This window comes from Gracilinanus agilis, chromosome 4, assembly GCF_016433145.1.
Source record: "Gracilinanus agilis isolate LMUSP501 chromosome 4, AgileGrace, whole genome shotgun sequence".
In the NCBI taxonomy this organism is placed as follows: domain Eukaryota; kingdom Metazoa; phylum Chordata; class Mammalia; order Didelphimorphia; family Didelphidae; genus Gracilinanus; species Gracilinanus agilis.
This window is the reverse complement of record NC_058133.1, coordinates 392,748,929-392,772,775: the sequence shown is the minus strand read 5'-3', so window position 1 is coordinate 392,772,775 and position 23,847 is coordinate 392,748,929. Positions and strand designations below refer to the sequence as shown.

The 23,847-nt window shown below is 33.8% G+C and overlaps 1 protein-coding gene across 4 annotated transcripts in view; it reads left to right on the top strand.

Annotated features, from left to right (window-relative positions):
• The window catches only part of HBS1L (HBS1 like translational GTPase), a 135,978-nt gene that overhangs the window by 97,075 nt on the left and 15,056 nt on the right, over positions 1-23,847 (top strand). For all 4 annotated transcript variants that reach the window (XM_044677035.1, XM_044677040.1, XM_044677038.1 and 1 more), the window contains 8 exons: positions 1,664-1,923; positions 7,999-8,164; positions 9,871-9,988; positions 12,638-12,784; positions 13,260-13,334; positions 17,340-17,457; positions 17,616-17,684; positions 20,257-20,361. In XM_044677035.1, the coding sequence (XP_044532970.1) occupies positions 1,664-1,923; positions 7,999-8,164; positions 9,871-9,988; positions 12,638-12,784; positions 13,260-13,334; positions 17,340-17,457; positions 17,616-17,684; positions 20,257-20,361 (1,058 nt within the window). The remainder of the gene's footprint in view (positions 1-1,663; positions 1,924-7,998; positions 8,165-9,870; positions 9,989-12,637; positions 12,785-13,259; positions 13,335-17,339; positions 17,458-17,615; positions 17,685-20,256; positions 20,362-23,847) is intronic.

Genomic DNA, 23,847 nt, shown 5'->3' with positions numbered 1-23,847 from the left:
CACTTCAAAATAATTATCCTGTTTAAAATTTGCTTTTTCATTGCTAGTTGACAAACTGGAATGCCCCAAAGCAAAGCAAAGGAATTTAATATACGTCCCCCTCATTCCATTATTTTGAGATTAACTATTTAACAGTTAAATTACACATGCAGTTAAGTGTTTACTTTTGTTAAAGCACTGTACAAAGAGATTCAAAGAAATAGTTTCTTCTGTCAATGAACCTAAATTCCTTAGTTTTCATGATCAACTCCAAAATTACATTTTTTTTTTTTGTTATTGATAGTGTATAGACGTAAAAGCAAACTTTGTGGCTCTTTACTTTTAAGAGTGGCTATATTTCTTTAAAATGTCAATCCTTTTTCCTTTTCTCCATGCTTAGGGATTGAGAATATGCCTTCAGTTGAGTCACCTACCATTTTTTTCAACACTTTCAATGTGCTATACACATTGGTGGTGTTAGTATTGTTGAGGAGCTTGTATTCCATAAGATACAGATCACATCCCTTAGGAGCAAAAAAATCACTCTGTGCTTAACCTCATTATGAGCCTCTCCAAACTTAACTAAACTGAGGAGCATCCAATTTTTCAACAAGCCAGTATTCAAAGCCTTTCTAGCTTCATAGAGTGTGTCAAAGTTTGGGTTCTACTGGTATAATCTTTAAGAATCTGGTGTTTTCACCTTCTTGCTGCAGTGAGTCTGGGTCCCTAGCAACAGATATATAGACCATCTGTGATGAGCTGTATTAACATTTAGTAACCCTACCATCATCATCAGTTTGCTTCTTTCTCTAAGAGCAGAACAAGGGAGCCCCAAGTCTGGTAGCGTAGTGAGGTACTCTTTATAACCTTATTCTGTCTTCCTCTACACAGAAAAATAGCTATACCTAGGTCAGAATGGGTATAACTGCCCCCTTTCTCAGTTACCTGCAGCTGCAAACTATGCTTTTCTTGAACTAGCTTTTATTTTAACTAGGCAGGCAAAATATAGGTTTTATCATAGGGTAGTTCATTAAGTTCTTTATTAACCACCTGTAGAATGAGGAGCCCTGTACTAGGTGCTCTAGAGAGTATGTCAAGAGGTACTGAAGAATTAGGATCATTTATTTTAGGACTTGTTATAATTTATTTTAGGACTTCTTATAAAGGTTATTTCCTTAGTCAGCTTATAAGCATTAAATAAATTTTGTTTTTTTTTGTCTTTTTTTGAGGTAAAATATAGACAAATATCATAAGCTTCTGTCTTTTCAGTTGAACTTACTAGGAGATAGAAGAAAATTAATTTTTTGGTATTGTGATAATTATCTCAATATCATATTTAATGCTTATTTTCTCAAAAATATCTTCTTTATGCCACTCTTCTTGAGATAGGATAACACAGTCATTGTGATGTGTTTGAATTTTGGATGTCAGTTATTATACAGGATACTTTCTTATCTTTCAGGCAGACTGTTTTTCTTGTGGGATATTCCAAATGTGCATTTGTGTGGTTGAGGGCCTCACTTTTTATCATGTCTACTTTAACAGACTTTAGCTACTTATCAGAGATCATTCTTGGTTTGGAAGGCAAAGGAATGAAGAGAGAATACTTCTGTCTTTTTTCTGACATTGAAGTTACTCTCTCAGGTTTCCAATAACAATATTTTCCTGTCTCTGCTTTCCATAGAGTGACTGCTGAAGAAAATGGCGATAGTGTCCACACACCTCATAAAGGACCTCCTATTGAAGATTCCAACATTGCTTCTTCTGGTATTCTTGAACCAGTTTCTAAATCAGCTCTTCCATCCCACACCATTCAGGCATTAGAAGAACAGACAACGCCAACACCAGTGAAAAAGTCTAACAAGCTGAAGCAGCAAATAGATGTGAAGGCTGAATTGGAGAAGAGGCAAGGGGGAAAGCAGCTGCTCAACTTGGTGGTCATTGGTAATGTACTTTTTCTTCCAGCTTCAACTTATACATTTTAAACCTAACTTGTCTTGTGCAACAGAGCCAGCCTAAATGTTTAGGTGAGTCATATGTGAAATATGAAACAGACATATCATATTGCTTTATTTTTCCCACCACCAAATGACCCCAAGATTTACACTGCCATCTTTAGCAGGAAAGTCACATGTCATTCCTTCTTAGTTTAGGCACAGCAACACCCTTGCTAAACATATTTTGAAATCAGTACATCTTATTAGCTTTTTGGTCTTGTCTCTCTATCCTTTCTAAAATGATGTGTTCATTTTGTCCATATTGACAGTTCACACTATAAGGGACCTTTGTAGTCATCTGATCTCAAAAAGAAACAGGCACCACTAAACCATTTAAGATAGGTAGATCCCTGCAGGTCATGTGTTGTCTAGAACATATTGACATTATCTATGTTTCTATCATATATTTATTTTGCTAAACTATTTCTCATTTACATTTTAATCTGGTTAGACAGGAGGCTCTAGGGGAATATTGCAGGCTACATTGTCCTGAGTATTTGACACATGACCGACCTAGACCAACTTCTTGTTTTAACAGATAAGGAAACCAAAGTGATTTCTTCTCAGTTATGTTTAGTTAATAATGGCTGGAACTCAGGTCTTTTGACTCACAATCTGTTGTTTTCTTCATTATACCATGCTTCCTCTTAGATATTTAAATATCTGAAAAATAACTTAAAGTGCTTATATCCTTAAACTACAGTATTCTGATGATCTCTTCACTGTTGATTTATTTTCATAATAATCTTCCTTGTAGAGTTCTGTTCAATACTTTAGATACCTTTCGTTTTCCAATACAAAATTAAGGTTATTCATATGTTTTTCCCTTGCCCTTGCTGCAAGATTGGCCTACTTACTTTTTTCCATCATGTATTTTTTGGGTGATGTCTTTCAAACCCCTTATTGTACACAAGTCATTGTTGGAATTGCTGCAGCTAGACCAGTATCTATTAAGGTAGTGGTCAGTTTTGTTGAGGAGAGCATGTAGTATTCTGGGACCTGATGCGTTCATTACCATGTCATCTACAAAAAGAGCATCTTGAAAACTTCACTGTCTTTAGAGAATTTCCTTTCCCTTTGGACTGTGTTCAACATTCTCAGTGACTGTTGGGAACATCTTTGTCAATCACTTGTTTCCCTATTTTATGCCTCACTTGATATTGATGATAAGAGGGTGTTGAACAAAATTCTCTCTGCAATTGCTTTTCTTGGGGAATTTGAACTATATGAACAAATACATTTTAGATACCTCTATAACCAGTAGGATTGCATTTTGCTCTACAGGTAAGCCAAACAATTTTTCATACTGAAAGAAAGAAATAAAGCAGGATCTTATATTCTCTATACTTCTCAATTAATTGTGTCACTGTGAAGATAAGATCTACTATAGGAAATCATCTGAAAATCTCTATATTCCTCTCTCTGATAATGAAAAGGATCCAGCACAAGCCATTTGCAACTCATTCTCCCCACCCCCAAAACAAAACAATCACTAAGATAAATATCCCTTGTAACAAATAAACATGGCCAAGTAAAACGTTCATCATGTATAAAAATGTGTATCTCTTCTATGTATTAGATCATCATCTCAGGAATTAGGGTGTATTCATAATCGTTGGCCCCCTGAAATCATGGTTGATTGCTGCATTTATCAGATTTCTTAAAATTTGTTCATTTTTACGATGCTGATGTTATAAATTGCTCTTCTGAGGCCCTCTTCCAAATTCCCTCTGTCTTAGATCCAACATATGACTTAGAGTGATAACACCAACATAACAGCCATCTTGGCCCTTGGAATTGGCTTACAAATATCCCCTCTCCTGGTTTAGAGCCACAGTGCCACAGCCTTCTGCTCCAAAGAGTCTACCCCACAAAATCCTGCTTCACTTCAGGGTTCCTTTAGTTCTTGTGCTGGTCACTTGTTCTTGGGTCAAATTTGTGACCTTGTGGTGGAAAGATAACATTTTTGATTTCTCATTTGATTTTTTATCACTTGTTCTGAGGCTTATCTTTGATCTTCTTTAGGAGACTTGTCAGGAGAGCTAAGCTGCCTTATTTCTTTTACTCTACCAACTTGACGTGACTCCCTTAGTGCATTATTTGTCACAGACTGTCTTTATTCTTCATTATTTTGTCCCCTGACCTCCACTTTGTGCCCCTGAGATGGCTGCTTTTGATGTTTTCATAGAAAAAGCTCATACTCACATTTTTCCTTAGACTACTTCAGCCAATGACCCTTGATTCCAAACAGCATCTAGTCATTTCCTTGTTAGTCTCTGAAAACTTTTGTATATTCCATATATCCCAAAGGAGTCTTAATATCTAGGAGTGACTTTTTATTAAAGTACCTTATATTCTTGTAGGCAAATTTTCCCTGATGAACAGTTATTTACAAATGACTTGTTAATAAGTTACAATTTATAACAATTTATTCCTTGGTTCATCTCCAGTCTCTGAATTCTATCTGCCTGGCTTGACAATGTTGGTGTTAAGTTAAACCTAGGAATTTTGTAGGAAGGATGTGGTGAATAATAAAAGAATACAATCTGAAGCATGGCAAGGATAAGAGATGACCTTGTAATGTGGGAGATACAGAACCCTGGTATGCTTTTGCCAGAGAGATGCTTATTTCTTTTTCAATCCCATGGAATGATGAAGGCTGCACTGCTGATAGGAAAGGGTAAGCCAAACTACTGCTGCACAGCAGTTTGAAGGAACAGAAAAGTCAATGGATTGTTTGGCTGTTTCTCACTGACCTAGCCTAGTTAAGAAAAAAGAAAGAATATAGCAGGTCTAAAAAGCCCACTGCTTTTTAGGAGGGAAAAATAAAATGAAGTCTTGCTTCTATAACTCTCCATTTTGAAGCTTTGGGCACTTTTGCAGTGACAGGACAAGAGTGGGCGGGGGTGGTGGTGGAAGGGGTATCCTCACATGTCGTAAGATCTACTCTAGGTTATCTAGCTAGGACTCTTTTTTTTTCTGCCTCAGCAAAGGTTGGAGGGCCTGCTTAGATAAATATAGCTCATGATGCATATGGCAGAGTCCTTTTCCCTTAAGGTGAAGTTATTTCACTGTGGAATTCTAAGGAAGGCTAGATGACCAATTCTCTGATATAATCACCTAGGTTATAATGCTGCCTATACATGGCCCCAGATTCATAGTCTTTCCCCGGAGAAAAAGATGAGCTTCTGTCTGCTGACACTCAGTGCCCTAATTGCTAACAATTGCAGCTGACTCTTAAACCATAGCCTGGCACCATCTACTTAACCTGGCATGAGCCTCTCCAAATTTAGCTAGGCAGAGAGGCCTAGTCTGTGAACATGCCTATATTCAAAGGCCTTCTAGCTTCAGAGGGTCTGTCACAATTTGTGTTCCTCTGCCATTTAACTGGTCATTCTTCCCATGCACATCCTTTCAGGTCTTTTTTATTCCTACAAAAAATGCTGCTATAAATATTTTGGCTTAGGGGGAAGACCTTTCCTTTGATCATTGACCTTTTTACTAATTAACTTTTAACTAACATGCTGTGTCTGACACATAATAAGCTCTTAATAAGTCTTTTTTGACTGATTGCCTGGACTGTATGCCTAACAGTGGGCTCACTAGTTATTTTGAACAACCTTGGATGTTATGTTAATATATAGTTGACAACTCTTGTTTTTAGATGATTTTATCTATATCCTCATCTACCACTTGGGTAGATAGACTTTAAGTTACATCATAAATCATGGTATTCAGGAAGAAGATGATGAGAATTCTTCTATGCTCTGCCCTGGTCAGGCCATATTTGGAGAACTTTGCTTAGTTTTGTACATCATATTTCATTCTGACTTATGTGACTAATTTCATATTGGACATTTCACAACACCCATGCCAGGTCACTCAAATCCAGACTTCCCTCTTTCTGTCCAAAGTATTACGTTTCCCCAGTCCCTGCAAAGTTTGTAGCTTTGACATTATCTTTGATTCCTATTTATTCTTATCCTGCATATCCAATTTCTAATCTTCTTATTTCTATCTCCTCTACATATTTTTCACCTGTCTTCTTCCCTTTGCTTCTTTCATTCACGCAACTACCACTTTATTTTAAGGTCTTTTTTACTTCAAGTAGCCTCCTAGTCAGTCTCCTTGCCTTAAGTGTCTTCCTAAACTACACCATCCTCCACACTTCTGCCAGAGTGATTTTTCTTAATTACAGATCTGACAACATCACTCCCCTCTTCAGCAAGCTCTAGTGACTCCTCATTATTTGTATGTTAAATATAAGCTTTCTTATTTAGCTTTTTAAAGCCCTTCACAACCTTGTCCCAGTTATTCTTTCTATTTATACATTAATCTTACTCCTGTGATCTACAGTCTAGGCAACCTGCTTTTTTCATTTCTCACACATGTTATTTCATTTTCTCTCTTCATACCTTTACACTGACCAGCTTTCATACTTAGAATGAGCTGTTTTCTTACGTCTACCAAAGAAAATCCTTCTTTTTCTTCAAGATGCATCTTAAGCATAATTTTCTACATGAAGACTTTGCTAATCCTCTCAGCCGCTAATGCCCTTCCTCTCAAATTACTTTGTATTTATGTATATTCTCTTTATATTTATTTAAAATATATTTGTATGTCCTTGTTGTCTCATAAGGTCCTTGCAAAAACAATATGGTTGCTTTCAATGTTTTGTAACCTAGCCCTGGGCCTAGCAGGTAGTCATGTTGAAGGAGCACTTGTTGATTGATAAGAAGAATATCATGCAGAGGAAAGTAACAAGGAAGGAGAAGACCTTTGTGATCCTGCCATGCAGAGCTAATTCATAGAAATGGGAATTTAGCCAAGAGAGGAAAAGACTTGACTGTAGCTGTATGTGTGGAATTGTTCTGTTTGGCCTAAAGAGCAGAACTAGCAGTGCTAGTGGAGGTTATAGAAAAGGAAAAGCTTCTAAATGATTAGATCTATCTAAAATGGAATTAGCTACTTGGAGACATATGGATTCTTCCTCATTGGAAGCCATCATGCAGAGTCTGAACAACCAGTTGTTGGCTAATCTTAGAGGGAATTCTTTTCCAGATGTTCCTGGTCAGATGGGATTTTGTAATCTTTTTACCTCCTTATGAGCAAAAATTGACAAAATCATTGTCACTGTTTGTGTATCTCAGAATTCAGAAGTCAGAACATCTAAGTGGCTCAGCAGATTTTAGAAAGCCAGACCTGAAGATGGAAGATCTTAAGTTCAGAATTGGGCTCAGACACTCCTAGCTATGTAACCCTGGGCAAGTCATGTTCTTCTGCCTTGGAATCAATATGCCATATTGATTTTAAGATGGAAGGTAAGGGTTTAAAAACCTTTATCTTCTGTCTTAGAATCCATAGTGAATATTGGTTCCAAGGCAGAAGAGCAGTAAGGGCTAGGCAATGGGGGTTAGGTGACGACCAAGGTCACACAGCCTAGGAAGAGACTGAGGCCAGATTTGAACCGAGGACTCCCATCTCTAGGCTCTCATTCTGCTAATCCACTGAGCTGCCCCAATGGGGTTTTTTTTAAGGGAGTAATATATATATATATATATCTGCTATTATAATTTATCCAATTAAAAAGACAATCTGATCTCCTAGCAAGTGAGTGGTAGCATATTTCTTGGTTAGACTTTAATTCCTGAGAGATTGTTGATACATAGTGCCTGGAATGTACTAAATTTTACTAAATGCTTGTTCTCACTGACTGACTGTCTACTAATATAGTTTATATTGCCATTAATGCCCTCAATATATTCGAAGACGATTCTCATAAAGATGAGAAAGTAAGTAGATAAACCAATAGTTAAGATTTTCTCTGTCACCTTTTCTTAGGAATCAATTTTACATCTTTATTGTAGGTGAATTCAAACATATACATATGACATTAAATTTTATTTGCTAAAATCATTGCTAACTTTAAACAAAAATATCATGAATTAAACATATGATACTTCTTAATTTGATTATCACCTAAAAATACTATAAATATTAATCCTGGAACAATTTTCCTTAGGTCATGTGGATGCTGGGAAAAGCACTCTTATGGGTCATCTGCTTTATCTCCTGGGCAATGTAAATAAAAGAACTATGCACAAATATGAACAAGAATCTAAAAAGGCTGGTAAAGCCTCCTTTGCTTATGCATGGGTCTTGGATGAGACTGGAGAAGAAAGAGAAAGGTAATCTTATGTTACATGTTTCAAATAAGTGATCTGAAATTATGTGTAATCTTATGGGGAAAAAGTTCTTGTAGCTTATTACATTTTTTATGAAGCATGCCATGGGAAAATTTGATCTAGAATATTCTTGAATTAAAAGTTTTCAGTTTTAGGAAATTTTGAAATTCTACATACTTTTCTTTTAACTTTGGTATTCAGTGTGAGTAGTTTTATACCAAAATGTAAACACATACACAAAAGTGGTTGAACCAATAGTAGAAATCTAAAGTGTCCTCTCTTTTCTTTGTATAAAATTGTGATATATTCTTTGAATTTAAAAGGAAACAATAAAGTACTTAACTTTTTTTTGATGTTTTAAAGAAAATGTGATAATTTCTGGAGAGCTCTCATTTATCCAGAATCCAAACAACTGTAAAACTCATGTAAACAGTCATATGAGAAAAAATAAAAACAAAAAAGAATCATACCCTTAGGAACATTTTAAAACCACTTCTAGACTACATATCATAGTGAACCATGTTAGCTTAATCTCTTCTTTTTTTTTTTGGTTTGAAACTTGAATATTTCTTGAGTATTTCTTGTTATGTTAGCACATAGTATATCAGTTTTTTTATTTTTTATATCTTTTATTTTTATATCTTTGTGACTCACCTATAGAAATCAAGATCAGTAATTCAAGTCAAAAATAGTTTTTCTTAGATCACAAAGTATGTCATTCAGTAATAAAAATCTCTTAATTCTGATCTAATGGTTTAATCAATTTATTTTCTTCTAATGATATTTTGACCAAATGATATTTTCAGTGTTACTTCTACTACTATGTTATTCTTCAACTTATATATTCATTTCTTCGTGATATTTTTAGCATATGCATTTCATCTTCTTGATATTTTCTAGCATATTCATTTCATCTTCTTGATATTTTCTAGACCAATACGAAATGGTCTTCACTGATACTTTAAAATTATAATTAGAGTCCTCATAGCAAACACTGACATTTTGGCTAAATATATAAATCTTTATGGTTGCCTGCTCAATATTTAACCTTACTTCTCTACATACCACAAAAAATGATTTCTGAAATTTTAAGCTTTCCATTTTTAATTTTAATTTTTGGAAATTGGATTAAGAAGTAGAATTAAATGAGAAGATAAGCAGTTTTTCTTTTGTCCTTACCTTGAATGTGAAATCTTAATTTAATAAGAAAGCAGAAAAGATAAATCTTATTGACTTGGGGGAAATCTGGATGCACTCTATTTTATTTCTAGTTTGAAAATATACAGACTGGGTCATTTGAAATTGTTATAAGAATTATGGTCCTTCTTGTCTTTGAACTAGACCCTTACTTACCTAAGAAAAAAGCTGATCGTTCTAGGTGGTCTTGTAGACCTGCTCTTTTCATTTTAAGATTAAGAATGAAATAGGATTCTTCTAGACCTCTTATCCACTATACCTATGAACTATAAGTTCATAGGTATAGTGGATAAGAATATCTTGGATAACACTGAATTGGTCTCCAGAAATACTTGTCATATTGATTAACCAGTAGAGTACAAAAAGTTATTTTAAAAATAAACAGGTCAGATTCTGGGTTTTAATCAGACAAACCTTTGGAGCTTATCATAAAGGAATTTGAATACTGAACGTGTATCACTTTTATTTCTACAAGAGAATTCAAATATACATGAGTTTTTTTCTTTGTTTAGAGGTGTTACAATGGATGTGGGTATGACAAAGTTTGAGACCAAGACCAAAGTTATTACATTAATGGATGCTCCAGGTCATAAGGACTTCATTCCAAATATGATTACAGGAGCTGCCCAGGTAACTGAAATTTTGTTAACTTTATTTGGCTGATGGCATATATAATATTGTGATTACGAATTTAAAAGTAAAGGTCATTTAACTTTAAAAATTATTTCAAGAAGGAAGAAATTAGATTATAATACTCCTTTCCATCAATTTGTTTTATCTATACTTGGCAAATACTTTTTGTTTGTTATTGTTGTTATATAGATAAAAAAAATTGGAAAAATATTGTTCGTACTTCTACTTCTGCATTAATGGTAAATTTGAGTTTTTTCCCTGAGGTCTGCATTTAATTCTCCACTCCAATACCATCCCCCCAAATATACTATTTTCAAATAATGAAGTCACAGATTTAAAATTAATCATCTTTAATTTTAAATATAGCATTTTCTTGTCATGGTGGCAAAGAATAGAAAACTGAGAGGGTTGGCTGTTAGTTGGAGAATGACCGAACAAATTATGATAAATGAAGATAATGGAATATTATTATTCTGAAGGGGAAGGTTTCAGAAGAAACCTGGGAAGACTCCTAGAAGCTGATGCAGGTGAAGTGAGCAGAATCAGGAGAACAATTTATACAAAAGCAACAATATTATAAAGACAACTTTGAAAGCCTGAAGCACTCTGGTTCACATAATGAGTAATCACAATTTAGGACATGCTAGCCATTTCCAGAGAAAGGTGTTGAACTCAGAGTACAGATTGAAGCACTTTTTTTGGACATGACTAATGTGGGAATTTGTTTTGCCTGAGTATATATTTTTATAATAGGTTTTGTTTTTCTTGCTTTCCCAGTGAAATTATGTGAGAAAAGAGAGGAAAAGAATTTGGACCTAAAAATAAAAATATACTAGAGAATAAGTATTTGCAAGAAATGAAGCAAGAGGCAAACGATTGAAATATAACTGAAATAAAAGCAATAGAGAAAAGAATTAGAAGAATACATAGTTTGGAAGAGAAAATGGAAAATCTTATCCAAAATTTAGCCTCCCTGAAAATTAGAATAGACCTAACAGAACTTGACGACTCAATGAAATAACTAGAAACATTAGAAGAAAACTAAAAGGTTAAAATAATAGAAGAAAGTTCATCGCATCTTCTATCAAAAAAACAAATGACATAGAAATCAGATGGAGAGATAATTTAAGAATCATTGTGCTTTCTAAGAATCGTGACCAAAAACAACACATCTGAAATCATCAATGAGAGAGCCATCTAAAGCCCTCCAGTGTACTGAGTGCCTTTTGGAAGGGCTATTAGGGGAACATGGTTAAGAGTAGCCCAGGACAAGGAGACATGGATGAACTCTTAACCTGTCATGATGGAGGTTGTACCCATATCTTTGAGCTCAAGTAGTTATTAAAGTGTTGAAGTGTTAGAGAGGCAAGAAAGTACAACGCATGAAGCCCTGACCTCAGAATCCAGAAGTCTGAGTTTCTAATCCAACATTAGGCACATACTCACTAGCTCTGTGTCCCTGGGTAAGTCACTCCAGTTTACTGAGACTAAGTTTCCCCATCTGTAAAATGGGAATTTAAAAAGCATCTTATCTCACAGGTTGTTTTGATGATCAAATGAGACAATATATGTAAAGTACCTTGTAAATCTTAATGTGCTACATTACATGTAGTATTTTGATTGTTACATATTACATTTATTTTCATTATTACATCCCATAAATGAACACAATATTTTAGATGTATCCTGACCTTAGAAGTGATATAATAATCTCTCAATCCTGGATACTGTGCTTATTATTACACTTTACATAAACACAGAACCAGGATGAATAGAATCAATGCAACTAAGATGAGAAAACATGGATTAGGAAAAAATATTTCCACTCTACTCTCAATTGATCTTCCTAAGATTTAGGTCTGACTGTGTTCCCTTCCCCCAGCCCATTCAATGAACTCTCGTTTTCTCCAGAAACAAATATAAAATCTTCTGTCATTCAAAACTTTTCACAACTTGGCCCATCCTATTTTTCCCAGTCATTTTGCATCATACTCTTCCGGTCCTCCCCATATATTCTGCAGTCCAGTAAGATTCCTTTTATTCCTTATATGATGCTCCTCATCTCCACATTATTTGCATTTTCTTTGGCTGTCTCCTATGTCTGGAATTTTCTCCTTTCCTGCTTCCTTGACTTTCTTCAAATCCCAGCTAAAATTCTGCCTCCTATAAAAACCCTTTCTTTATCATTTCCCTGTTGAGTATCTCATTTATTCTGTATATCTTACTTTTACATAGCCGTTTACTTGTTGTATCCCAGGTATTTACATGTTGTTTATGAATTTTTTTATTATATATTATCTCTCTCAATTGGAACTTCAGAGCAGGGACTATTTTATCTCTTTTTGTATTCCTTGCACTTAACACAGGGATTAAACTCCTGTCGTGTGTGTGTGTGTGTGTGTGTGTGTGTGTGTGTGTGTGTGTGTGTGTGTGGTGATCCTTTATTTTCAGATTGCATGTTCATATTGAATTTATTATTTTATATGGTGTATCATATTTATCCAAAACTAATTTCTGCCAAACTGCTTTCCAGGTATCACAGCAATTTTTTGTCAATATGGAGTTCACCTACCAAGTAATTTATGTTTTGGGGGTTTTTGCTGGGGCTTAAAAAATTTTTTTTTAAATCTTTTCTTCCTTCTTCAGGCTGATGTTGCTGTTTTAGTTGTGGATGCCAGCAGGGGGGAGTTTGAAGCTGGGTTTGAGACTGGAGGACAGACACGAGAACATGGACTCTTGGTTCGTTCTCTTGGAGTAACACAGCTGGCAGTTGCAGTTAATAAAATGGATCAGGTAGTCGCTAACTTTTTTTCATGTGAGTTCTTTTAATCCTTGCTATTAATTCTAAAAGAAATACTTCTGAAGTCAACTCTTCCTTTTTAATTTGTCATTCCTCATTTTCTCATTTGAAAGTGTATAAAAAGGTTTCTTAATGTCCTGACATCTCATTAAATGAAGTTATCATTTTACTCAACTATATAACCTCAGTTTGGCTGGAGAGCCTTTTTTTATATTTAGGACTATTTAAAAAAATTTAGTGGTATTCTGTGTTCCTTTAACCTACATGTGATATTTTCTCATGAATGCTTAGTGTGATGTTAAAATTTTTCATGAAAATATGGAGGGAATTATTTTATAACTACTAGAGTTAAGTCATGTTTTCTGACCTCTGTTCTTAATATTTCCAATGTATGTGTTAGTAAAGAAATTTATAACTTGCATAAGAAAAAATTCTCAAAATATATTTTCTTATGGTATATTATTTCAGGTTAATTGGCAGCAAGAAAGATTTCAAGAGATTACTGGCAAACTTGGACACTTCCTTAAGCAGGCTGGTTTTAAGGTAAGGTAGCTTTTAAAGTTTTTTGTTTATTTTTCCCTATAGTATGGCAAGTGTATATTAGTCACTGTTGTAATAGAGAACAGATGACTTCAGACCATTCATCTATGTGCTATCCCACATTGTCTTTCTTCATAAAAAGGCAGCAATATGGAAAAGGTAAAAAAAAAAACATCCTGATATTTCAAGATAAATAGAATTATATCTGATTTAATGTGTAACAGAAGAAAATTTGCTCTTTTATTGGCCTTCCCTACTCCTCTCAACTGTAAGAGCACTTTTTTCTTCCTACCCACGCCAAACTATCCAAGTATTTTGAACTCCTTTTACCACATTACACTTTTGTACTATAATTTTTGTTTTTTTTTGTGCATTGTTTTCTCTACTAGAAAGGATATGGGACATGTGTGACTTATTCAGATTACAATGTCTAGCACTGTAATTGGTACACAGTAGTAGTTAATACATATGCAAAGTTCTTTTACTACAGAGCAAAGCATTCAAGCAAAATAATCCAGTCACTACATTTGACAATTCTACCCTTATAGCTCCTTTCCCTGTCTGTCAAGAGGAGAGGATGTTTTGTTATTACTAAGATTGAATATTGTATTTTACTTTCAATTCCTTTTAGTGTTCTTTTCAGTTATAGTAAGGTAATTTTGTATATTTTTCTTCTGTATTGTTTATTTCAATGTGAATAAGTCAATGCACTTCTTCCCATGTTCCTTAGTATTCCTTATTTTCATCATTTTTTTTCACAAACCATAATTAGCTCAGTCATTAACTTGAGTACTCCCTTTGTTTTTAGTTTTTTGCTACTTAAAGTACTGCTCTGAATCATTTTATCTGTTTAACTTCTCTTTTTGTCTTTGACCTCCTCAGTCAGTACTGGGATTGCTTGGGCAAAAGGTAGCAATGGTTTTATTGAATAATTACAAAATGTTTTCCAGAATGGTTGGACTAATTCACAGCACTAAAAGTAGCATTTCAGTATGCCTATCTTCCCACAGTTACTCCAACACTGATGATCTACACCCCCCCACTTTTTTCCCCCCATCTTCCTTATTTGATAGGTGTGAAATGAAGTCTCAGAAGTGGTTTTGTTTTTTTGTTTTTGCAGTTAAGGATTCACTTCCTACTTCTATTTGTAAATGCATTGTGCCTTCTTTTGTTTTTCCTCAAAAACTTTTTTTTCAAATGATTTGACCTATTTATATTTAGGTTCCTTTTTGCAGCATATTGTGGTACCTGGTACTCTAAATATTATTTCTGCCAAACTACTTATTTCTGCCAATTCTCTTGATAAGTTTTGTCAAGTAGAGAATCCTTTTCCCAATGATTTTGTGTTCTTTGGTTTATCAAAAACCTAGACTACTGCTTATCTGTTTCATTTTTTTACTTTTTACTTCATATCAAATAGTTTCAATATTAACTAGCTATAATACATTTTTTAGATCTTTTTTTCCCATTGTTTCTCTTGCAATTCTAGAGCTTTTCTTTTCTTTAAGTGATTTTTATTTGTCTAATGTTATAAAAAGTATATTCTTGGGAATGTGGCATAATGATCTGATCATTTAAATATTTACATTTTTATATTTTAATCAATATCATTGATCTTTTCTAATGTTTTTTACATTTTGTATTCTCATTTTGATTTAAAATACTTGCTCTGTTAGATTCTACTTTTGGCATCCTTCCTCCTTTTTTTTAAACTTGATTTCTTATTCCTTCAGACTCTGGTATGTTTAGGTACTCTCCACTCTACTCCTTAGTAAAATTTTCTCTCTAGGAGCGATCTGATAGACTTAATCAATTAAATTTTTAAACTGTTGAGACTTAGAGGTTTAGCTCCACCAAGCAAATTTACATTTTAATTAAGGGGGAATAAACTTCTGAGTAAGCCTGAGGAATAAAGCTCTAATTATGAAAATTCAAATTTCAATACATCAAGGCAGGGAGGATTTACTTCTCTACCTTAAGTCTCTTCCCACTCCAGTTTGTCTTCTACTCAACTGTCATATTGATCTTCTTAAAATGCAGGCTTGATTGCGCTAAACCTCTCTCTACATCATCCATTCAGTAATTTCTAGGGACTTCTTTCTTCTTCAGGATCAAATATAGAATTGTTTGTCATTCAAAGCCTTTTATAACCTGGCCCCTTCACACCTTTTTCAGCTACACACCTCCACATAGTCTAAAAATCTACCATGTACAGACACTGTGCTCAGTACCAGCAATACCAAAAACAAATAAATGAATTAATTAGTTAATTAATTAAGCAAAAAAAAACAGTCTCTGCTCTTGAGGAGTCTATTGAGAGAGAGAACATTCAAACAATTCTATTCAGAAAAGATATATATGGGATACACTAGTGATAATCAAAAGAAGGAAGACACTAGTATTAAGGGGAATCAGGAAAGACTTTTTGCAGAAAGTGAGATTTAGTTGGAAATTGAAAGAAACCAGGAGAAGGAGATGAAGTAGGAGAGAATTCTGAGTATGAGGGGACAGTCTGTGAAAATGTCCAGTTGATAAATGTAGTGTCCTGTGTGAGAAATAGTAAGGAGACTACCATCACTGGATTGAAGAATTTGTAGAGAGGAATAAGAATTAAAGAGACTAGAGGTGGCAGAGGGTCTAGGTTATAAAAGGTTTTGAATGCCAAGTAAAATTTTATATTTGGTTCTAGAAATGATGGCGCACTATGTTCTGTTTTATTTGGTGTACAATGGGCATTAAATAATAGTCTGTCCCCTCTACTCCTGCCAAACCTTGCCTTTTCCCCTCTCCCCAAGCAAATTTTGAAAAAATAAAAAAAAATTTTCCCCTCCTTTTGTAGTTAGACATTTTAAGTTAGTAAGATGATACAGGTTTTTAGTACATTTTATTTTGTATTTCTGGTTAATATTGTTCTCATATCATTGTTTGATGCTATCACTTCTCTGTTAATTCTTTCTGTTTAGTTTAGTTCTTTCATTCAGTTCATGAAACTATCCAGTGCAGTGGATTGAGTGCCAGGCCAGTCAGAAAGACTCATCTTTACATGTAAAACCCAGTGAAATTACTCACTGGCTACAGGTGGGGGAGGAAAAGAACATGAATCATGTAACCATGGAAAATTATTCTAAATTAAATAAACAAATAAATGATTTTGTTTTTAAAGAAAGACTCATCTTTCTGAGTTAAAATGTGGCCTCAGACACTTTAGTAGCTTTGTGATCCTAGGCAAGTCATCTAACTCTGTTTTTCTTAATTTCCTCATCTGTAAAATGAGCCAGAGAAAGAAATGACAAACCACTCCAGTACCTTGGCCAAGAAAACCTAAAATGAATTCACAAAAAGTTGGGCAGTACTAAAACAGCTAGACAAAATTTCATCTACATAAATCAACATAATTCCAAAGCCCTCTAAGCTTATCTGTCTCTTGCTCTGAACTTCCTTCTGTTCTCATTATATATTTTAAAAAATTGTTCATTGATACCCTTTGCTTACTTTTTTTGGAGAGGGAGGGATCATTATCACCAACCCCTCTTGCATGGTCCTCTATCCAGTTCAACTGGCTTCTTCTCTGTGTAGCTTATAAGATACTAGAATATGTTGTCAAGTAAAAACTGAAATCATTTTATGGACATTTTTCAGTAGGTTTGAGTGATCATTTGAAATTGTTTTTAGTTGATCACCGCCCCTTTCAGTAGTGATATAAAATAAATCATTGCTCTCAAATGTCCTTACTTTTTAACATTTAAGATGATTTATTCGCTCAGGTAATGGAAGTATAGTGAAAGGGGTATTTTCTCCAAAGGGTGAAAAAAGACTCAAGGCAGTTGCTTACTTTTTACTAGTGTTCAGACTAGGTAAGGCCGAAAGGCCTTCTTTTCCATTGATCTTAATTTTTTCACCACTGCTGTGAAAATATATCTTACCTTTCTAAAAAAATAAATTCAATATTAAATTAAAAATTAATAGTAATAAATTTTTTTTATCATTATTTGTCCTCTTTGTAAACAGGAAAGTGATGTGGCCTTCATCCCTACAAGTGGTCTCAGTGGAGAAAACCTAATTACAAAATCTCAATCAAGTGAACTAACAAAATGGTATCAAGGACAGTGTTTGTTAGAACAAATTGGTAAGTAAAATTTTCTGACAGCACTTTCTGTATTATTATTTTAGAACTCTTAACAAAAAGTTATTTTTAATAGAGTAGAAATTTAATATTATTATTAAGAAAGATATCTTTAAATTAGAACTTTTAGATCTTTAAAGCTTTTATCTTTCTTCCTCCAGATTCTTTCAAGCCTCCACAAAGATCTATTGAAAAACCGTTTAGATTATGTGTATCTGATGTTTTTAAAGGTAAGTAATATTTTTCAAAAAATTTGATTATTTTCTCACAACATACTTATTACTTAAAATACTTGTAATTTTATTAACTTTATAGTAAAGATTTGAAAACATTAAAAAAAAAAAAAGCAGTGTGACACATTGTTATTAGGGCTATGCCTATCTGTAAATGATACCAAACTGAGAGGGATTGCTTAAACTTTGCTTTTGAAGTAATTGATGTGTCTTTTAGAGAATCAGTTTTCTCCAGAATATAATGATGACTAAGTTATTTTTTATGTTGTGCAGAAGTCGTCTTCTCTTTTATTTTGGTTCATTGATTCTAGATCTATCATATGGAACAATATAAAACAAGTTTTTTTTTTCTTCATCAGTTAAGCCTTCAAATATTTGAAAAGATTGATCATACCCCTGCTTAGCATGTACAGTATAAAAAATAATTTGATAACAACTAGATAGACTTGGTCAGCAGTGGAATGAACTACCCTGCAAATTAGTGACTCTCCTTATTTTTTAATAATAAGAGTGATGATAAGAGCTAACTTTATATAGTGCCTTGAGGTTTGCATAGGACTTTGACCTTTGCTTTCTCATTTGATTTTCATAACAACCTTATCGAACTTTAAAATTACATGTTTCTATATCTACAGATAGAAAAATAATGGAACTAATGAACTTTTATCCTTTGCTTATGAGGTGGGCACTATTAGACATATTTTACAATTGGGGCGAACAGTGGTTAAATACTAAATGTTAGAGATAGAAATTGAATTCAGGTCTCCTTTACGCTGGGTCCAGCATTCTATCCACTATGCTTTCTTCCTATTTTTAGAAGTTAATCAGAAATTAGACAACCATCTACAAGGGAAAAATAAAAAAGTATTTCTCCATTAAACTGGATGACCTTCAAGGCCTCTTCAAACTTTAAAATTACATGTTTCTATATCTACAGATAGAAAAATAATGGAACTAATGAACTTTTATCCTTTGCTACATATGTATTTATTGTTGGGCACAATGAAAACATGCTCATTCTCTAGTTTCACAGCCTCCTCTCTAGTTCTGTGTAGTCTTGGATAGTTGTAGTTAATGTTCTCAGGATGCTTCTCTCATTTTCAGAAGAAAAAGAAGTGGGTGTAATTCCTATTTCAAAAATAGCCTGAAAGAATAAATTCATACTTTCACAGTCTAGATTATGCTTTCCTTGTATTTAACCAAAAATATCTTCTACCTAAGACTGAAATTGCCTTTCTGGCACAGCTGTAGTGTCTTCCTGTTCAGGTAATAGCAGAGTTGCACCTGTCATTTTGTAACCACTCTTTGAAACTAAATGTAAATGGAAGGCTAACTCTAAAAAGGAAGGCTAATTCTATGAAGTCTGTGTCAAATAAATGAGATAACAGAAATATGAAAATGTAATTTGAGCATTGGGGGTTTTTTTGGACACATTTAGTTATCATTTGCATTATTGCTGAATTTTAAAATGCTAAACTTTAAACAGAAAAACTGAATATAACATCTAATATATTCCCTACAGATCATTTTGAAAGATTATTAGCAAAAATTAGAATAATAGACATTAATATCTAGATGTGGGAGCAAGAGAAGGGCCAAAGAGGTTGTGACTGTGCAAAAGTACAGGGACTCGGTAGTTGAGGACCCAGAACCTAGGTTTCCTGATTCCCAGTGTGGTATTCTTTTTACTACATGAGACAGCTCCAAAGTCTTTGTCCTATCACTTGTTCTGTAACAAATTATTTTAAAGTGTTTAGTTGAATGATTTTTTTGGAAGAAGGAGTTATAATGGTTTGGAGATCATATATGTATCTATATTTATAATGTCAGTTAAAATAATATAACAATCAAAAGGAAAGAAATTTTAAGAAACATGAATTAATTTGAATTATGGAATTGTTATAACTTCAGTAAAGTACCATATTCACTTATTTAAGAATTATTTCAAGTAATTTTTCAGTGAAAACTAAAGAATAAGGAAATTGATTTTATAAAACAATATTTTGATAATTTTAAATAAACATCATATGCATGACTGTACTTGAAGTTTAACTACTATTTTGCCAGTTCTAAGAAAAGCCTAAGGGGAGCAGCTTTAGGTGGCTCAGTGTGTAGAGAACCAGGCCTAGAGATGGGAGGTTCTGGGATCAAATTTGGCCTCAGACAATTCCTAGCTGTATGACCCTGGGCAAGTCTCTTAACCCCCATTGCCTAGCCCTTCAAACTCTTCTGCTTAGAACACGTATACAGTATTGATTCTAAGATGGAAGGTAAGGATTTAAAGAAAAAAAAAGAAAAGTCTGTACAATGAGTAGAATACATATAACAAAGGCAGAATTCAAATAAAATTTGAATAGTTTAAACATGAATAATTTCCTTTGAACTCCATAAATTCATAGGAGATGAGAGAATAGATTTAGAAATTTGGAATTATAAAGGAATCTTAAAGATCATTTTATTCACCCTCATCCTTTTACTGATTAGGTAATAGAACATATACGTATATATATATCTATATTCTATAATGCTATTTGAATATAAATCATTTAAAAGTGTTGACATTTTGCAGATCAAGGATCTGGATTTTGTGTGACTGGTAAAATTGAAGCTGGTTATATCCAGACCGGTGACCGACTGCTTGCAATGCCTCCTAATGAAACTTGTACTGCAAAAGGTATGCATCTCTGTGCAGAGTTTTCTATTGCTAAATGATGAGAAAGCAGATTCTGTGTAGCAAATTATTGACCAAAGAGTAAACAACCAGTACTGAAATTGTAACTCATTGTCAAAATGATACTAACTGTCAAAGTTAAATTGAGAAAACATTAAACGAATTTCTTCTGATGTGACTGTCTGTGTGGCTTTATAATTGTGTCAGAATTTTCTGTGACATTGATTTCAATAGTCTGTGTAAGAGTTAATTTTCAGAAATATTAATCCCTCCCAAGTCATTTTAAACTGGGTTTGTGTAGGGCTGAGAGAGGATGTACTATTTGTAGAAGTTTGAACTGTATTTGTACCTGACTCCTGACACCCAGTGGCAAGACAGATTATTACATGTCATTGTTAATGTAATGTAACAGCTTAGAGAAATGTGCCACAGAATTTGTGTAGAGGGTTGGAATTGTAAGTTATAGAACTTTTTGAAAGATGGATAGATGTGCTATAAATTTGTATCAACTTCTCTCCCTCCTTTTAGGGTCTGTCTACATTGTTCTCTTTATGGCTTACCTTGGTTCTCTGTTTACCATTTAGTTTTGCATAACAATGTCTAAATATACTTAAAATTATTTTTCAGACTTTTAAGTATATATATTTAATGTTATCTTGGGAGCCTTCAACTTTATTTTATTTTATTAAACCCTTACCTTCTGTCTTAGAATCAGTACTGTGTATTGGTTCTAAGGCAGAAGAGTGATAAGGGCTAGGCAATGACTTGCCCAGGGTCACACAGCTAGGAAAGGTCTGAGACTAGATTTGAACTCAGGACCTTCCATTTCTGGGCCTGGCTCTCAGGACACTGAGCCATCTAGCTGCCCCCTCAACTTTAAGTAATAATAATAATAATAGATAGCATTTATTTACCACTTTAATGTTTATAAAATACTTTCCATTTTTTAATCTCATTTCATTTTCACAATAATCCCAAAGTCTTTTTACTTTATGAATTAGAATTCTTCACAGCTTATTCGGCTGACTTAGAGATGCTAACTTTAAAAGATATAGTTTTTTAAATCAACCTTTTCTTTTTTTTCTCCTCTTATTCTTAAGCCCTCTATTGTATACACAAAACTAGATCTGATTAGATAATTAGTTTTGTAGACTGTGTTATGCATTTCATTTTTTGTTCATTATGTTTGATAACATATTCCTGGAAGATTATATGTAGTTATTAAATGTCAGCTGAGATAACAGAACTCAACTTTGAGGAAGTTACTAAGTAAAATTAATAAAATAGAAAAAAGAAAACCAAAATTACAGCTTTCTTGCCCCATCTTTTTCCTGCTTGGATATTTTATCATTCAGAAAATTAAGTACTAGAGGTAGGAACAAGACTAAAATAGTTATCACAAGATTGAGAATAGCACCTTAGAATCTTAGAAGACCTTGGAGATATATTAAAAATTCTTTTCTTCCTACTACCATTATCTATAGTTTTCTTTACTACAATGTGCCCAAAAGTATCCTAAGATTTATTAAGGCACTACAAGTCACCTTAATAGAAATCTGAATTTCCAGAAAAACTGCACATGTGAAACTAAAAATCAATTTAAGACCAGTAGGTTGATTTGAATATTCTCTTACTCTCTCTTTTTTTTTTAACTCTTCATGCCTCTCTTTTCTTGCATTATGGCATGAACTTAAAGGGCATTATTTATAGGTAAATCTGTTTTTCCACATTTAAAGCAGGAATTTATACTGAATGATAAATCCCAAACTTTAGGGATTCCAACTAATTAGCCAGACCTTAGATTGAACTCAAAACTGAAAATGCATTGATTTTAGTTACTTAGATTTCATTCTCAGTGAATCAGTAAAACATGAATATAGTTTCAGGAGTAAAAGCTTGGTAAGACAACAAATGTCAGGAGAATAAACTCATAATTCATATTTCTAGAAGAGAGTTAAAGCACAAGTAGCAAAAGTGTTAAAGGTTTATGAAGAACATAGAGAAATATGTCCTCTTTAAATCAAGACATAAATGTGATGATTAATAAAAAAAGGACTATAGTAGATATCATTTTCCTTAGGTATCCAAAAACTCTTGACAGAATATTGTCTGAATTTTAATTCACAAAAAGACCTTAGCTTACCATGAAAGTTGTTTGATAGGTTCAAAATAAAGGAACTCAAGAGCATCCCACTCTAAGCAGGCACATGAAAAATGTCTTCAAAAAATGACCTGGGCAAAAAAGTTATGCTTTAAACCTACAGTGCTCATTTGGGAGATCTTATAATTTAAAATATAGTCAGAAAAAGAAGTTCTCAATGTACAGGTAAAAAGAAAGTCAAACTTGAAAAAACAGTAATAGATGGTGGAAGATTTGAGCTATTGTGATCTTGGACATATCATATCATTCCGTATTTGCTTCTCTGTTATTCTGATGTAAACAAGATCTCATCAATATGAGCATACCCTTTTACTGTGCAGACCTTAGTCATTGCACATTTCTTAATTGTTGATTTAACAAATATCTACCAATTAATTTCTTTGTGCATTACACTGTACTGTATTCTTGGAAGTTGGGAGATGAAGGAGAAATGCATATGCTAATAAGCAATAAGGAAGCAACCTATAGAGACAGAAGTAGTTAGGGAGATGGAGTGGTGAAAGATAAGTGAGAAAATGAGTATGACAAAGGGAGAAGACATGAAAGAATGGGATTAATTATGCATATAGAAGGGTTTGCCTTGGCAAGGAGAAAGACCATTTTTTATGTGAAACAAGGGTAAAGGAGGTAGTAGTGGTAGACACCTAAGTAATGTGAGATGGAGAGGAACTTATACCATAATGAAGGAAGATGGCCTCATTTTTCAGTGAAATTTTCAACTGCAAGGGTTGGGGAAGGGAGAACTATGGGAAGTTTGAGGAAGAATGGCAAGGTTCAGAGGAGCTATCAATGGGATAGTGAATCAATTAGGGCAGTGATGGGCAAACTACGGCCTGTGGGCCAGATGTGGCCCCCTGAAATGTTCCATCTGGCCGTATGACATTATTCCTAATCTGATGAATACAATGAGTAGGATATAATACAATGAAACTTCAAAAGAGTTGCCTTAGAAACAGACTGAGAGATGAGCATTTCCTTTCCTTTGGCCCCCTCTTTAAACAGTTTGCCCGTCACTCAGGGGGTATAAAAGAATTGCTTTGCTTTAGTGAAAGGGCCTGTTGAAATTATATAACATAACATCTCTACTTTATTCAGCAGTATTTGAATACAAGTGAAGGCTGAGGCTTGGTGGGACAAGATCCTTGATAGGATAAGTGAAAATAGAGACTTAAGAAAAAAAGGCATGTAGAGGTGAACAAGATGTGGGAGGGAGGGGAGCATACTCTGGCATGAGTGATGACCTGAGAAGGAAGTGAAAAGAGGAGGGAGTGAAGGTTACAGGGAGGGTGAAGGGGATTTAAGACAGAGGGAGAGGTGGAATGAGCAAG